This window comes from Thunnus albacares, chromosome 23, assembly GCF_914725855.1.
Source record: "Thunnus albacares chromosome 23, fThuAlb1.1, whole genome shotgun sequence".
In the NCBI taxonomy this organism is placed as follows: Eukaryota; Metazoa; Chordata; class Actinopteri; order Scombriformes; family Scombridae; genus Thunnus; species Thunnus albacares.
Genome location: NC_058128.1, coordinates 19,559,514 through 19,575,657, shown reverse-complemented (window position 1 = coordinate 19,575,657; position 16,144 = coordinate 19,559,514). Strand labels below are relative to the sequence as shown.

General features: G+C 40.1%; 2 protein-coding genes across 3 annotated transcripts in view; one reads left to right on the top strand and one right to left on the bottom strand.

Annotated features, from left to right (window-relative positions):
* ptprz1b (protein tyrosine phosphatase receptor type Z1b) overlaps positions 1-7,935 on the top strand; it is a 59,154-nt gene extending 51,219 nt beyond the window's left edge. The window contains exons 18-32 of one of the 2 annotated variants that reach the window (XM_044343840.1): positions 272-292; positions 1,113-1,209; positions 1,286-1,368; positions 1,509-1,643; positions 2,080-2,211; positions 2,352-2,509; positions 2,666-2,801; positions 2,910-3,056; positions 3,185-3,278; positions 3,641-3,714; positions 3,923-4,051; positions 4,179-4,331; positions 4,427-4,569; positions 4,668-4,803; positions 5,049-7,935. In XM_044343840.1, the coding sequence (XP_044199775.1) occupies positions 272-292; positions 1,113-1,209; positions 1,286-1,368; positions 1,509-1,643; positions 2,080-2,211; positions 2,352-2,509; positions 2,666-2,801; positions 2,910-3,056; positions 3,185-3,278; positions 3,641-3,714; positions 3,923-4,051; positions 4,179-4,331; positions 4,427-4,569; positions 4,668-4,803; positions 5,049-5,192 (1,782 nt within the window). In that variant the 3' untranslated portion in view covers positions 5,193-7,935. The remainder of the gene's footprint in view (positions 1-271; positions 293-1,112; positions 1,210-1,285; positions 1,369-1,508; positions 1,644-2,079; positions 2,212-2,351; positions 2,510-2,665; positions 2,802-2,909; positions 3,057-3,184; positions 3,279-3,640; positions 3,715-3,922; positions 4,052-4,178; positions 4,332-4,426; positions 4,570-4,667; positions 4,804-5,048) is intronic. The other variant, XM_044343841.1, reaches the window with a different exon arrangement.
* Positions 7,936-8,054: 119 nt separating this feature from the next.
* LOC122975413 (HMG box-containing protein 1-like) lies at positions 8,055-16,104 on the bottom strand. The gene is made up of 13 exons (XM_044343847.1): positions 16,041-16,104; positions 14,912-15,007; positions 14,334-14,441; positions 13,991-14,201; positions 12,886-13,015; positions 12,481-12,592; positions 12,150-12,259; positions 11,690-11,846; positions 11,459-11,603; positions 11,199-11,317; positions 10,467-10,644; positions 10,221-10,362; positions 8,055-10,119 (listed from the first exon to the last, which is right to left on the bottom strand). Exons 2-13 carry the CDS (start codon positions 14,991-14,993, stop codon positions 10,102-10,104), a joined length of 1,512 nt encoding a protein of 503 aa, XP_044199782.1. The 5' UTR covers positions 14,994-15,007; positions 16,041-16,104; the 3' UTR covers positions 8,055-10,101.
* Between the last annotated feature and the right edge of the window lie 40 nt (positions 16,105-16,144).

Sequence of the window (16,144 nt, the reverse complement as noted above, 5' to 3'; positions counted from 1 at the left end):
AATGGAGGGACATGGCTAATATGAGTAAAGCTAAAAGTACAGAGCTCAGATGGGAAAATCTGTGTATTTCCCCATTTAGCACCGCCTTTCTGTGTGTATCTGATCCCCATATTCCTGTACCTGCACTGACTCCCTGTCTGTCTGTCTGTCTGTCTGTCTATCTGTCTGTCTGCCTGTCTGTCTGTCATCTTGCCCCCCATCCCTCCCACTCTCCTTTCACCACTTCCACCACCATCGTCGTGCTTTCTGCATCCTCACCACCCTCCATTAGATTGTCAAAGAATCCTATGAGGTAAGACACTTACCACCCCTCTCCAGCTGCAAAGGTGTTTTATTCTCCTTTTGGACAATTCAGGAATTTTGTTTAAAAGTTTTGGAACCTCTGTTAATTTGTACAGCTTGCATCATGTGTATTTCAGATGTGATACTGAATCTAGGCATTTTGATTTCAAGTGTGCACAGATGGAAGTTTTAGTGATTCAATATTTCTCTGAGGCAGAGCTGTTTGTGCTGCTTTTCTCTGCTGCTATTCTCTGTGTCCATGTGTTTTCAGTCTGTATTGGAAGCTTATTTACAGACAAATGGAGACAGGTTAAATAGTTCACCCAATTTCATGGAGCCTAAGTCTCAGTTTCCATATTTTAATAATGAAATGGTTTAATGAAATAAAAATGTAAATCCTACCATCCCTGCAACTGCACTTGTAATAATTTTATGCTTTTGTAAGTCTGAAGCTTTAACTTTTCCCTCACACATCTTGATTGAAAATAAGGCTTTAATGCAGGTCACATAGTAGCAGTAGCATAAATTTAAATTGACAAAATTTGTGGGTTTTTTTCCATGAACAACTGCTCTTATTTCTGGTTATTTCATTCATAAGTGCTCATTTCGTGTTTTTTTTTTTTTGTTTTTTTACCTCATATTGTTATGTTATAAACATTTAGTGCAAACTAGTAAAAGATAACAAAACCTGCTCGTTTAGAACAAAAACAGCCAAATTTAATGTTCACTCAAGTGGCTTCAAGATACTCATAGTGCTAATTAGCATGTTTAGCCTCTTCTGTGCGTTTAACCTAATATTCATTTGTGTTGTATGTTGTGTTGTGTGTTAGGAGGTGCAGGCGTGCACAGTGGACATGGGCATCACTGCTGACAGTTCCTCTCACCCCGACAACAAAAGCAAGAACAGATACATCAACATACTGGCCTGTACGTCACTGTTCAGCATTTATATTACTGTACAAGTCAAATGTGACAAAGCTGATGAACCGTTTTCCTCTCGCAGATGATCACAGTAGAGTGAAGCTCTCCAACAGTTTGGACAGAGATGGCAAATGTGGGGACTATATCAACGCTAACTTTGTCGATGTAAGTACATTTTTGTCAGCCTCGCATGTTAATAGGTGGACTGACAGGGCAGGTTTTTCCTGTTGTTTTGAGGAATATACTGTATGTTTTTACCCACTATATCCATGGTTTTCTTCACCAAATAGCTGTTTCCTCTGCAGGGTTATGAGCGAACAAGGGCGTACATCGCAGCTCAGGGGCCTCTCAGAGCAGGCAGGGAAGACTTCTGGAGAATGATCTGGCAGCAGAACGTTGGAGTAATCGTCATGATCACCAAACTCAAGGAGAAAGGACGGGTAGGAGCTCACTCTGCTACTGCTCCAAGCACCAGTCTGATAGAAACACCAGTTTTTCCACAGAGATCTGTAAACATTTAATTTTCTAGTTTCCACAGCCTCTGTTTGGCACCCAGCCCCAGTCCCACTTAGGAGACAAGTCTTTAAACTATGGCTTACAAATGGATGCCTTTATTATAAAAAAGGCTACATTATTTCCTGTTTTTTGACAACAATGGAGCTCTATGGCACAGATGAATAATTAAGCTTTGGGGTCGGTTATGTCAGTTGCAGTACTTCATACCATTTCTTGCAAATTCTGACAAGCTGAAAAGATGTTAATGTTTAGTTTTCCTAACAAAAGGAGCTCTGAAACGGCCACATCAGTACAAACAGATTAATGTGTATGTTGTTCTATCACACCTGCTCCTGTTTTATTCTTTTTATCTTTCTACAGACAAAATGTGATCAGTACTGGCCGGAGGAGAACCAGGAGGAATACGGCCCATACCAGGTGACCCTGAAAAGCAGCAAGACCCTCGCTTACTACACACTGCGGACGTTCACCATCAGAGATACCGCAAATAAGGTGCTTCACACACACACACACACACACACACACACACACACACACACACACACACACTTTCTCCCTGTCCAACACACATATACAGCAACAAACAACACTGTCAGTTTGGGGTTCAGTTCCAAACCTCTCTGGTCCTGCAGGCGTCTCAGAGGAGAGTCGAACACACAGTCCTGCATTACCACTACACCCAGTGGCCGGACATGGGCGTCCCAGAATACACTCTGCCTGTCCTGTCCTTCATCAGAACATCCTCTCGGGCCCGGACACAGGAGATGGGACCCGTCCTGGTACACTGCAGGTAGACTGTGTGTGTATGTGTGTGTGTGTGTGTGGAAATGATTCTTCTTTGATATTGAAAACAACCTAAAGAAAATTTGTCAATTACTAATTCACTATATCATAAATCAAGAATGCTGAAATGTGATGTGTGTGTGTGTGTGTGTGTGTGTCACAGTGCTGGTGTGGGAAGAACAGGAACCTACATAGTGATAGACAGCATGCTGCAGCAGATCCAGGATCAGGGGATGGTGAATGTTCTTGGTTTCCTGAAACATGTGCGGACTCAGAGGAACTTCCTGGTTCAGACGGAGGTAAGCAAACATGCAAGCATATACGCACGCACACACACACACACACACAATGGTGCTCTCAGTGGAGATCATCCTTACTGCATACAATATATTGTCTCTTTCCTCTAGGAGCAGTACGTGTTCATCCATGATGCTCTGGTGGAAGCCATCTTGAGTCGTGACACCTCTGTGACGTCTGACCACCTCCACACTTATGTGTCTGACCTCCTGACCCCGGGGGCATCAGGCAGGACACGCATGGACAAACAGTTCAAGGTATATACAGTACCATGCTTCTCTTTTCCCCACATTGCATAAACAATGGTTTAAGATCATATTGTTATCATGTCACTGGACACATTTGAATGCTGTTGATGTAACGGACTCTCTTTGTGGTGTTTCAGTTGATCAGTCAGCGTCAAGCGAAGCACGCAGACTACAGCACTGCTCTGAGAGACGGCAACGCTGAGAGGAACAGAGCCAGAGCTCTGATGCCTGGTAAGCAGGGCTGGACTACTAACTGGGTAACTGACCCAGGACCCCAGACCTCCAAATGGCCCTTAAAAGCCCAAGGCCGTCTATGTGGCAGTCGGTTTGTTGTAATTTGATTAATTATAACTTTATAACAAAGTCCTGCTCTGAATGGTGACCTGATGCAAGATCATGATGTCCTGCATGGGGAGCTTGTGAAGTTTTATCACACTTAAGTCAGTGGTAAACTGAGGTGCAAGAGCATATGACACTTGCTGTGATTTGTTGGCTCATCAGTTTGGTGAAAATAGACAAGAGGCTCAAACTATGCAAAGTTTCATATTTTCAGGTGTTGTGTTGCTTACTCATGTCTCTGTGTTTTTATATAGTGGAGAGATCAAGAGTCTGTTTGACCGCTTCAGACACAAACTCCACGGGCTACATCAACGCCTCCTACGTCCTGGTAAAACAACTGCAAATTGTGTATTTAATACCATTTTGTTAAAGGGCACTTCTGCTGGGTTTTTTTAAACTTTACTGAAAAAAAAGCTAAAATCTTTGGCAGCCACCTTTTCCAGAACAGTGCTAGGTAATTAAAGTCATTGATCCAGGCTATTTCCTGGAAAACACCAGCTGCTGCTGGTAGTTTGATGGCACTCGTGTTTTCACAGGGACATCACCACAGTAAGGAGTTCATAGTGAGCCAGACTCCTCTGAGCAGCACGGTAGCAGACTTCTGGAGAATGATCTGGGAGCACAACACACACACTGTTGTCTGTCTGCCTGAGACACACAGTCAGGTATAATGCGTGCACACACACACACACACACACACACACACACACACACATACTATATAAAGTATTTATAAAATGACTATATACAAATACACACACACATTCTTATCAGTTTTCCTTTTTATCTCAGAGTGGAGAGGCAGAGTCTTGTGTGTTCTGGCCCAGTAAAGACCAGCCAATGAGCTTTGAGGGTTTTACTGTGTCATACTCGCGGGAGGAACATGTATCTCTGTCTAATGAGGAGAGACTTTTGGTGCAGGACTTTACAGTGGAGTCGTCACAGGTAGCGCACACACACACACATGTGCTCAGGCCTTACATATGGAATATTTAACATATAAATACATTTAAAGACACTCATTCTCTGCATCTGTTTAGAACAATTACGTGTTGGAGGTGCGTCAGTACAGCGCCCCCTGCTGGCCCAACCCGGACAGCCCCATCAGCAACAGTTTCGATCTGGTCAACAAAGTCAGAGAGCACAGCAGATGCACAGATGCACCTACAGTCGTGCATGACCCGTGAGTACAACACAGACAGGATTCATTTGACACTTTGTTCTTTCATTGCAAACGTACATTTTCTGTGTGTGCGTGTGTGTGCGTGTGTGTGTGTGTAGGTTGGGAGGTGCTATATCCGGGCTGTTCTGTGCTCTCACCACCCTGTCCAGCCAGCTAGAGGAGGAGGGAGTAGTAGATGTCTACCAGGTGGCACGAATGACCAACCTCATGAGGCCTGGTGTATTTAATGATATAGTAAGTAATGACAAACACACACAAAATACCCTTTATGTTCCGATTTCTCTCTGTCACCACTTAATGATCTTTAAAACAACAATTAGGGGAATATCTTCACCTTAGCCATATTTACAAGTTTTGAGGTTTAGGAAATTGCTCATGCTATCAGAATCAATACAGTTTAGACAGAATTGGCTTATTATGTGTCATTTTTATTAAAATATAGCAAATGCAGCCTTGAGCATGTGTTTTGGTCCTTACAGGAACAGTACCAGTATCTGTATCGAGCTGTGCTGAGTCTGGTGAGCAGCCAGGAAGACCAGAGAGCCTTGCAGAGTCCAGAAACCAACGGATCCGTACCACTGGGTCAGACCAACATCGCTGAGAGCCTGGAGTCACTCATGTAGTCCCACATACACACATCACATACACAGGCACATATTCATACGCACAACATGCATCATACAGTGCTGTGGTGACTGAGCTTTGACCTGACATGATGAGAGGACCAACACCATCATCTCTGTGTTTGTGGTTCAAAGCTGTGTCTGCTGAGCATGCTAATGTACAATATGTTCAATAATCAGAGATTACTCATATTATTCAGAATATGAAAATGAATTTAATATTTTAATCTGATGCATGCAAAGATTTAGTAATCCAAACTAGTGATCAGTCTAGGTTTTGAAAAGAGTTTTGAATACTTGAGCTGTCTGATATACTGTAGTGACAGTACTCGAAAGGTTTTTTGCCATTTCAATGTTTTCTTTTAATAAATTTGGTGTCTTTTTGGCGAGCTCATTAAACACGTCTGGAGGGTTTAAACACATCATTAAAAGTGTAATTCTCTCACTGTCAGGATAATGCTCGTGACCTGATTACTCACTATACTGTGAGTGTTAGCATGCACAGCAGACAGAGCTACAGAATCCACCAGAGACACGGAATGTTTTATCAGCTCTCATGTCATTAAGTGACCAACAGAGAGGAAAAGTTTCACTGCCTTTTGATTGCAAAATTTCCAGCTGTGTGTCTGTCGCTGCTCAACACAGAGCCTGAAGCATCAGAGCTCAAACGTTTCCTGAGAGAAGGAAAAGCTTCTAATGAGGATTTTCTTTAAAGCTAAATAAAATAAAAATAAGTATTTAAATGAAAAATAATTTCTACCAAGAATTCCTTTCCCAATGTTTGATTTGAAATTGTCTTAATGAATCTAAAATTTCTTAAATTCATTACTTATGTCTATTTTAATCTTTCTTTAACATTTAATTATTTTATCTGTGGTCTCTTTCTTTTGCTCCTATATTTTCTGCCATATTTTTTTTGATGTATTCCATCTTTCTTCTAAAAAACAGAAATAAATATTAATAAAAATTGCAAATGAAAAACAGGCAAAACACACAATTAAAACAAGCTTTCTGAAAATACAAGTAAGAATAAATAAAATACAAATGAAAGTAGTACAAGATGACTTTAATGTTAAAAAAGTAGGAAACAGGAAATGATGCAAGAAATGACATTCTCATAAATCCTCGTTTTACTACAAATGATTTTATGCACTGCACATTAACTAGCAGAATTTGGGGCTCTAATTACCGTGTATCCTTACTTAAAATCATCTTGATAACCAAAATCTCTGAGGCCTCACTAGTGACAGTAAAACGACTGCTGGCATCTATTGCTGTTGAATTTCTCTGTTCTTATCTTGTTGCCACTGGCTCCATGGTCTCTGGTACCCTGTGCCTTTTGTAATTCATGTTGTTGTACTTTAAACCTGTTTTTGATACAACTGTGTGACTAATATGCCAAAATAATGATCTGCGATTATTATTTTTTATTTTCTTAAAGGTGATCACTGTCTCATTGCACTCGTTAGTTTCATATGTAAAGGTCAGAGAGAAGAGGGGAAAAATGTCATCAGACTCAGATGTTTTGTAAAAGTTGGAAGCTTGGATTTAAAGGTGCAATATATGACATTCAGCCCGACTAGATGTCAGCAAACAACTATTTGCTATGTAAAGATATAGTGGAGTAGTGGTATCCTGAGCAGAGAATGAAGTCACACTCCCTCTGTGTATGTTGTAATTCTAGCTTCTCTGTTCTTTGTTTTGATAACCGGTCCGCGTGCATGTTAGTGTATGTGAGTCCCTCACTGTCCTGCCAGTATCCATTTCCAAGATGGCAGCCAAGTCACAAAGTTTCTCATATTACAGCTAAACATAAACTAAAATATGTTTCTGAAAACATTTGAGGCATGAAATAGGCAATACAGTAACAGAATCTTGTGCGACATCTAGTATGGAATATTATATATTGCACCTTTTGAAGTTATATTCTATCTTTTGAGTATCAAACTCTCAGTTCCTGTGGCTGTAAAGTTTGAATTCATGTAAGTAAACAATGGATTCTAATGGTGGAGCTTTTATTGTGGACAGAACATTTCACTTCTCAAAGCACTCCTGTAGCAGAATAACGGATCACTATAAACAACTGTAAAAAAAATCATTACATCATTCAGCAGACAGGTATGTCTAATGTCTTTTCACTCTGTTTAACTTCAATGATGATGATGAATGATCCCTCTTCTCCCCTATGCCACTAGCTATGACTGTTCTGATTTTGAGGGAGTCCAAATGTTTCCGTTGTGTCAGACACAATCAATCAACCTCTGAATCTCTGAATTTCGAAAGATGTTGCAGCTTCTATCTTTACCTGTTTTGCATCCTAGTCTACCGTTTCTGGTTGGCTCATCTGGGGATGCAAAATGGCACAAATCATAGAAGTGACTGCAGCTGAACCCAACAGTGATTCAAAGCAGATCTAACCGTAATATGTTTGAACTCTGTCTGTGTAAATATCCCTAAATACATCAAAAGGCCAAATTACTGTATGTTTATACTGTACTTCTATATATTTTCTATTTTACTATAAAGGTGATTTTCTAGTCATTTACACATATATAACTGTGTGGATCCTATTTGATAATTTTAGCCCGGAGATATTGATCATGTTTATAGTTTTAATGGAATGTTACCTCTTTTTATCTTTATGATTACCGTAGCAGCTTCATGTCTATACCTTTATCTCCAGCCATATACTGGCACAGTATGTATATAGCAACAAGATTAAAGATTTGTTTCAAATCTCGTATGTGATGTTAACTGGTCTCTTTTTCTAGGAGGGAAAAAATAAAATATTCCTGTTTAGACCCAAAATATCCCCTCAATTTGAAACTTTAAGCAGTCTGAAACAAGAAAAGACACAGATTAAAGATTTATCATGCTTTTATTTATAGCATAATACATTGTATTGCATTGTCTCCCAAGATCGACCTGTACATGACGTGATATTAAAGAAAAACAAAAGTCCAATAATCGATGCACAACTGCAAAAGGTTAACAAAGATTAAGTCAAAACCAAAAATATATATTTCTATATAATCATATCAATATTTGTCAATACACATTATACTGTAGCAGTCACATAAGATAAAGTGTATATAGTGCATTAGGAACAAACCTCGTTATGCAGTGAGAGTATAAGCGCCCACCCTGGGAGCATTTCAATTTTTTGTTTTCCTATTTCTGTTAAAATTTCACTTTCACCTGCACGTCAAACCAAAGCAGATCCCCATCCTGCCTTCACACTCTGCATTAATAATAACCCTACATGTCAAAACAAACACTTTCATCCAACCAAGTGATGTTTCTAAAGCCTAACACTCGTGGTTCTATCCAAAGTAAATACTACTGAATGACTAGTGCTGCCCTCTTTTACTGTACAAAATGTTCACAGTGACTGTTGATCTGTCTTGTGAAGAATGATAATGAGGCTAATTTTCTCAGTGTGCTCACTACCTGCCTGACAGTGGCTAGAAATGGTTTTATAATCTTTTCCTATTTTTGACATAGACTAAACCTGCTAAAACTCATTGGTGGAGATAAATGTCAAGGGGCGGGGACAAACAACTAGTTTTTGTGTTCTTTTAATAGTTTCTCTCTCTGTCACACTGTTTTGTAGGTCAGTATAAGCCATTTTTTTCTCTGGAAACATCTTAAATGAAGCCGTGAGTGACGTGAACCCTCACCTAGATTTATGTGTCTTTGATTATATACAAACAAACTTTTATAACACACCGCTAAAAATTCATCATGGCACATAGAGATGTAAGAATTACAAGCAATTACATATGAATATCTTTTCTCTTGCTCCTCACACTCAAAGACACTTCAGCAGCGTCAATAATGGCTGACGAATCTGAATCAAGTCCTCATGTCATTCTGCTGCCTGAGCTATAATGGCAATTTACTGTAACATACCCACTAATTAATTACCATAAATTCTCAAATAAGAGCCCATATAAAAACAAGCAAGGGAAAAAGGGGAGAAATGCAATTACCACTGTAAATTCTGCATTGCTACAGGATTAATTCCATCAGTACTATCAGTACTATGTATTTTTCATGGTACTTTCATAATAATAATTATGAAATACAAATTAGACATAGCGACCTGTCTCTAATAAAGACCCGGTTCTCTCTTGTATTGAAGAGACTAAAAGCCTTGGCCATTATTTGAGAATTTACGTGTCAATTTGTATACTAACTCAATATTACATGATAAATTACATGAAAGCAAAGTTAAAATATATAGTCTTGTGCAATACATTGAGTGCAAATATAGGCAAGAAAATACTTTGTATATTCATTATTATATAATTATGGAAAAATAGCTACATTCTGTACTTTACCTAAAAAGCTACAGCACCTCAAGGTCCACCTGGTTCAAGCATATGGTGAGAATCTGGAAATGATCCGAATCTCTTTTTTTTAAATTATTGTCACATTGCTGTAAAATCACTCATGGAGATGAACTCTAGTCATAGCTGGTATTCTGCTTTTCAATTTTGTTTGGGAAAAAATGTCCTCCACAGTGCTCTGTAGCGTTAAAACATAATGTTTAAAAATGTGTTACAATCCCATAAACAGATAATGATTTATACCATTTTAAAATATGACATGTAGCACCTTTCAAAAGCGGAAGGAAGAGAGGAAAGTGACATCTTCAGAGAGCAGCTTAAACATCTAAAAAAAAAAGCAGATTCTGCTCTTTACTGTGATGATATTTGTGAGAATCTTTGAAATATTTGAATCAGATCTGTGCTTTGGGAGATCAAGATAAGTCTGTTAAGAAAATATAATATTGAAGCGTAGCATTAGGTTACAAATCGCTCTCTTTTTCTTGTCACTTTGTGTATATGTGTGTGTGTGTGTGTGTGTACTCCTGCAGGCTCTGTCTTGGTTCTTGTCTGCAGCCCTAATTTCCCTGACAACCCTGTTAAACAATGAGGAGGAATTAGACAGTAACACAAAGCATACGGTTAAGCAGTTTGTGTGTGTGTGTGTGTGTGTGTGTGTGTGTGTGTGTGTCCTTACAGAGCTGGTTCGTTTGCGTTTCCAGCAGTCTGGGTTGAGTCTTTTCTGTTCGTCAGCGAGAGCTTTGGCCTGTATGGTGAACATCCGCCGCTCCTCATTTCGCATTTTCTTCCACCGCTCACCAAGGAGGACGCTGATCGCTCTGCAACACACACACGCACACACCACATATATTACCTTGCAACACATATGGATACACAGTACAGCTTCTCAACACACATAGAGACTATCAAAAAGCACACCTACCTGTTGTCCTTGCCTGGGTACATCTGTGTGTACTCCACCCTGAACTTCTTGGCGAACAACATGAATGCATTCATTGGCCGCTTGCACTTGTTAGGCGTGACATTATTTCCTCCAGGTGCGCTGGCATGCTGGCTTTTGGTTGGCTTTTGATGAGGAGAGTGGCTGAGACTGTGAGCATCTGTGGGTTTCAAACAGAAAAAAAATCACTTCAAAACCCTGACCTGACAATCACCACTTTCTACATTTTTTTTATGATTTAGTTTTTAAAATTAAATTAATCCTCAACATTGCATCAGTATTTCTGTGTTTTTGTAAAGTGTATTATTTGTATATTGCAAATTTTTTGACAAATAGATTGACATCTTGGGAAATACACTTATTACCTTTCTTGCCAACAGTTAGATGAGAGGATTAGTACCAAATGAGATATGATGTGAAAATTAGTGAGCTTTAGAGATGCTGGTAGGTGGATTTTGTTACTGTTGGACAGAGCCAGGCTAGCTACCCCTGTTTCCAGTCTTTATGCTAAGCTAAGCTAACCGGCTGTAGCTTCATATTTACTGACACGAGTGTTACCAATGCCGGACTATTCCTTTAATGTTTCGTCAGCTGCACTTTAGATCAGCTGATTAACAAACGCTGATGGGCACTCCACACACACACACACACACATGTGGAGTTCTTGATTATGCTAGTAAACATGGTATATTTAGGATGTTTGAAGTTGAGCACCTTGTGATGTGTCTCTGTCTGGAGAAGCAGCTCCCCCGCTGGACTGGGAGGCACGTCGCCGTCTGGCCATGCTGCTCAACACGTAAACCGCAGAGGAGTCCAGAGGAGTGAAATCATAACTGAGGAAGATCCACATACAAACAGAGGTGTCACACACACACTAAACAGTCCGCTGTATATGATGTTAAAATGAATTATGTGTTTTGTACATTTACTGGAACCATTCAATGTGACTGTTATACTGTAAATATTGCTTTTACCTCCTGAATGTGTCAAACACCAGTGAGTCCTCGGTGTGTTTGGCATCTCTGTGTCCTGGAGGCAGGCACACGTCTCCTACCTCCATTTCATAGCACGGTATCCCATAATGCACCACAGTCAAGCTTGGGTAGAATGAAGACCATCCTGATAAAAAAAAAAAGGGCAGAGTGTAAAGAATTCGATATGACGTTTAAACAATTTCAGTGTTTTTTCTTCGACACTCTCGCTACCTTTGTTTTTGACGTAGAAAGGGTGATCAAGTTGGCACCGTGCGGTCATGGGGGCATGTCCGAATGCCCCGGGGTCAAAGGTCAGCTGTAGGACAGCCTGACCAGACAACACATTCTCTAAATGCTCCACCAGCCGCAGACCCTCAGAGCCGTAACTCTGCAAAAGAACAAACTGTGTTTTTACTCAGTATGTGTCTTTACTTCACTCTGACTGGTACCTTCTTTATTTTTGTAAACACATACTTTCCCTTTTTTTTAATCTCTGATTATAACCACAGGCAGAACAACCACCTACCAATTAAGTTTTTCTTCTACTTAAAATACACCGACTGCTGTAACTGCTGATTGTTAAAAATAAAACACATTAACAATAAACTAAACTGACAAAGACATGAGCTCTGGGAGGTGCGGCAGTGATCATGCAGCGCTCAAGTGCAGCCACATGCTGTATATAATGTACCTTCAGAGATCTGGACTGCTCCTCATCACCAGAGTCTTCCTCACCAGAGTCCAGGTCCTCAACGTCCTGCCACTCCACATTAGAGCCGCTGTGGAAACGCAGACGAGTGCCTGACGACAGAGAATAGCTGCTCTGAGATCAAAACAATGGCCTCAAATAACATGTCACATTTATGTGTTTCCAGTAGTGAAAACAGCGAGGAGCCGATATGAGGAGGCAGCCAACACGGATCAGAGACACGGATCAGATTGTATGTGTTAGCTGTTTAAATAAAAGTAAATAACAGGCCACTCTGATTCATCTAATTGCCGGTTACAGTGTGTGTGTCTACCTTTGAGAAAACAGTGCCAGGCGGTGGGTGGACAGGAGAAGCTCCAGCCCATGTCTTCATCATCAGACAGAGAGGATCTGGTTGACACTGCAGAGCCACATTCGCTGCTCGTCTGTGGAAACATGAAGCGGCTGCATAGTCAGGCTACATAAGCCACAAGATTTGAAGGTTTGCATTCCAACCAAACACTACAGCAGCTGGAGTCTAGTCAGCTTTAGTCGGTTAAAGATAATAACGAACACTGAACCACAAAAAACAAGGTGGTCTAAACTCTAATTCAGGCATTATAGGTGAAACAAGTTAGACTTCTCACCAAAAGTCTGTTCCTGTGATATCATCTTCACAAAAATGAAAGCAGGTGATGATAAAGCAGAGAAAAGAATGCAGGTAAACATTTAGCTGTACCCTGCTGCGTGGGCGCTCCCTGCCACGGCCTCTGGGGGGCGACAAGGTGCTGCTGGAGAGAGGAGGAGGAGGAGGCCGAGCGTAGGAATGTAGATCACTGCTGGTGCTCGAGATGCAGACTGAAGAGGAACTAAAAATGACACCGGTTCATAAATGCAGTGGATGTTATAGCTGGGTGGTACATATTACAGACAACATGAAGAATCCAACGACTTATAGTAGCCAAGTAAAAATGATGCAGATCATTTGTAAGATCGGTGCAATGTGGAATATTTAGGAGTTATGATCCTTATAGTCCACATCTCAATACCCCTTAATACTTTAAGTTGTTGTTTTAACAAGTCACTTGGGTGCACTTTATGTAATACTTGTGAATATTAATTCTAATTTTGGTGATTGAAATTTTAGATGGACCATGGATGCTTATATAAAAGACAATAAGAAGTGATTTGCACCATTCAAGATACAAAGCCAGTACAATGAATAGAAGCCTGAACCCTGTATGTAGAACAGAAGTCCTGTCAAGAAGGATTTATGATGCAATGATCTCCTGAGCAAGTATATTATATCTGTAACCTCTGGCATACCGTCTTTGTGTTGTTTGTATTTGGTCTTAGTTGTATTTACAAAAGCAATTTTGGTATGCTTTAAAAAATACCAAAACTTAAAAAAAAAAAAAAAAATTGTTATGTTTGAAAGCAGCTCCATAGCTACGATTGAGGATGATTCATTTCCTCAATATTGTTTCTGGGAATTTGTTTTTTTAACAACCTGAAGAATAGTTGTAAAAACACATACAAATTATCTGTGCTGAGTTTTTTTACGCCTGTTTCTGATATTTTTAGAATCAAAATTCTTAAATTTGACTGTTGATAAAACATCTATCACTTGTATTTTACCAGTTAAATCGATTTAGAAAATGTGGAGAAAAAAAAGGAGAATTTTATGAATGTTTTGGGTGGCTAGTCAAACATTTCTTTGGGGGGTGGGGTTGCAAAGCAGACTTTGAACTCTTGACCTCAGCATTTCTGAAATACTATCTACAGCCCTGCTCCCAAGTTAGTTTTGTTGGTAGTGTATGGGGGTTTGTAGGAAGTGCACTTACCTGCTGTGAGGGGACTCCTGCAGCAGTGGGCTCTGAGGTCCAGTGGCGATGTGAGCCAGCTGTGTCAGCCAGTGTGTGTCAGGAGGCTGGGAGCCGTGTGCTTGAGTGTGTGTGTGTCTCTCCTGGTGTGACACGCCCATCTCCACTTGGTAGACAGGTGGCGATGTCGGCTCTGCCTCCTCTTGAACCTCTTGCAGGTCTGGGAGGTCGTCTGCGGAGGAGAGGAACAAACACCAGTTGAAAAGTCCGGTTCAGAAATGAAATCTTTCATTTGAAAGAACTGGAGCCCACCTGCATTATGCTATTCTGTGTTACACCAGGTGTATGCTTGTGTCTTACGTACCGTATTCCATGTAACTGTCGCTGGTGGGGAGGCTAGGGGAGGAGGGGAGGTGTTCCTCACAGCGGAGGGGGTCATGTGATTGGTCTCCATCTGCATCCATCATCACTCCTGAAGGTGAGAACAGACAAGGATGTCACACTGTAGGACACATGCTTGACTATTTAGCAATTTCACATGGTGAATTTGTTTCATTTTCACAGCATTTTAAAATTTGTTCATAGATGGACACAGCTTTAAAATAAGTCAGATTTTAGTCAAATTAGACATAGTGGAATTCAAGGTTTTAGGAGTTTTATAATATAGAAATGTAATACTAAAACACATTTCCAAGTAGAATAACATGCAGCTATGTATTTAAACACCTAACTTAAACTCAATCCAAATCAATTTTAAAAAGTGTATAGTTAATTATTGATATATAATAATAATAATTAAGCCTGCAGACAACAGCTTTCACCATTTCAAAGATTAGTCTGACAGTCGGGTCTATTTTAAGAGTTTTGTGTTGTCTTTGTCTCTGATCCTCAAAGTGTTGGCAGTAATAACACAATACAGATGCAGGTTAACTCTGTGGTTACCTGTGTGTTCACGCTGAGTCTCGGGCTCGTGACGTTTGGGGTTAATCGACAGCACAGTTGGCGTCACCACCTCCCACACCATGATGTCCACATTCACTGAAACATGCAGAAAGAAGGATTATACTGAACAGCCAACAAGTTTCACTTTCTTAGCATAATTCATTTTCTTTTCATAATAGTCCCCCCCCCCCCCCTCCACACCCCAACACACACACACACACACACAGAGAGAGAGAGAGAGAGAGAGAGAGAGAGAGAGAGAGAGAAACAGAAACATGATCCTTCACTGAGCTGTAATGTATAAGCTATAAATGGTTGGGGTGATATAAGGATACACAGGGTGACGCTGGTCTGGCTGCCATTACATAATAAATCACTTAAGCTTATAAACATTATATATTCATCAGTTTTCTGTTTAATGTGCGGAAATTACTCTACAGTTTTATCAAATTTACCGAAACAGTCAATTTTAACCATGTAAACACGACAGGAATGTGTATCTATTTCACAATATTCGCGTCATGTGACGTCTCGTGTTTATAAACTTTGTGATCCTGCGCGCATGCGCACGAGCTCATTCATTCAATACTGAAAGCAGCGATAAGACATTTAAAGCAAGTAGTTCAAAACGAATTAAAAACCACGAAATTAATCTGCTAAAATGAACTGACTATTGTGGCATTATCGATTGTTATTAAATGCTAGTGGTGTCAACATTTTTACGCTTTGTAAAACTTGAGGCGAAGCAGCGTTATTTGTTGTCACGGAACAAAGTGTCGTTTAAACCGGAGTTTCGTCGACGAAAACGAGAAAAGGCTTTAATGTTTGTGTTTTAACGGATAGATTAACGATATTAACGATGGTTGAGGTGTGAAAATACGGTTAAATACATTAAAATGGACGGGCCATCGCATTGCGCAAAGGCAGTAACAACAAAACAACTAACGTCAACAATGAAGCTTCAGGAGCGACCACGAAGCTGCCATTTACAACAAAAACAACCGTTGTCAGTTTCACATTTTTTCTCGTGTATCAAGCCCGTATAAAAATCATTCAAACTGTGTTGTCACATATCAAATTAAACGCTTTAAACGCCATAAATGATTTCAATGAACTTTCCTGAACTCACCAAAACAGTCGCCTACGCTTGTACGGGAGACAGGGCTGGTACAAACGCATTTTCCCCAGTGATCCTATTGGCCAAATCGGTTATCAATCAACAGCTATTCTCGT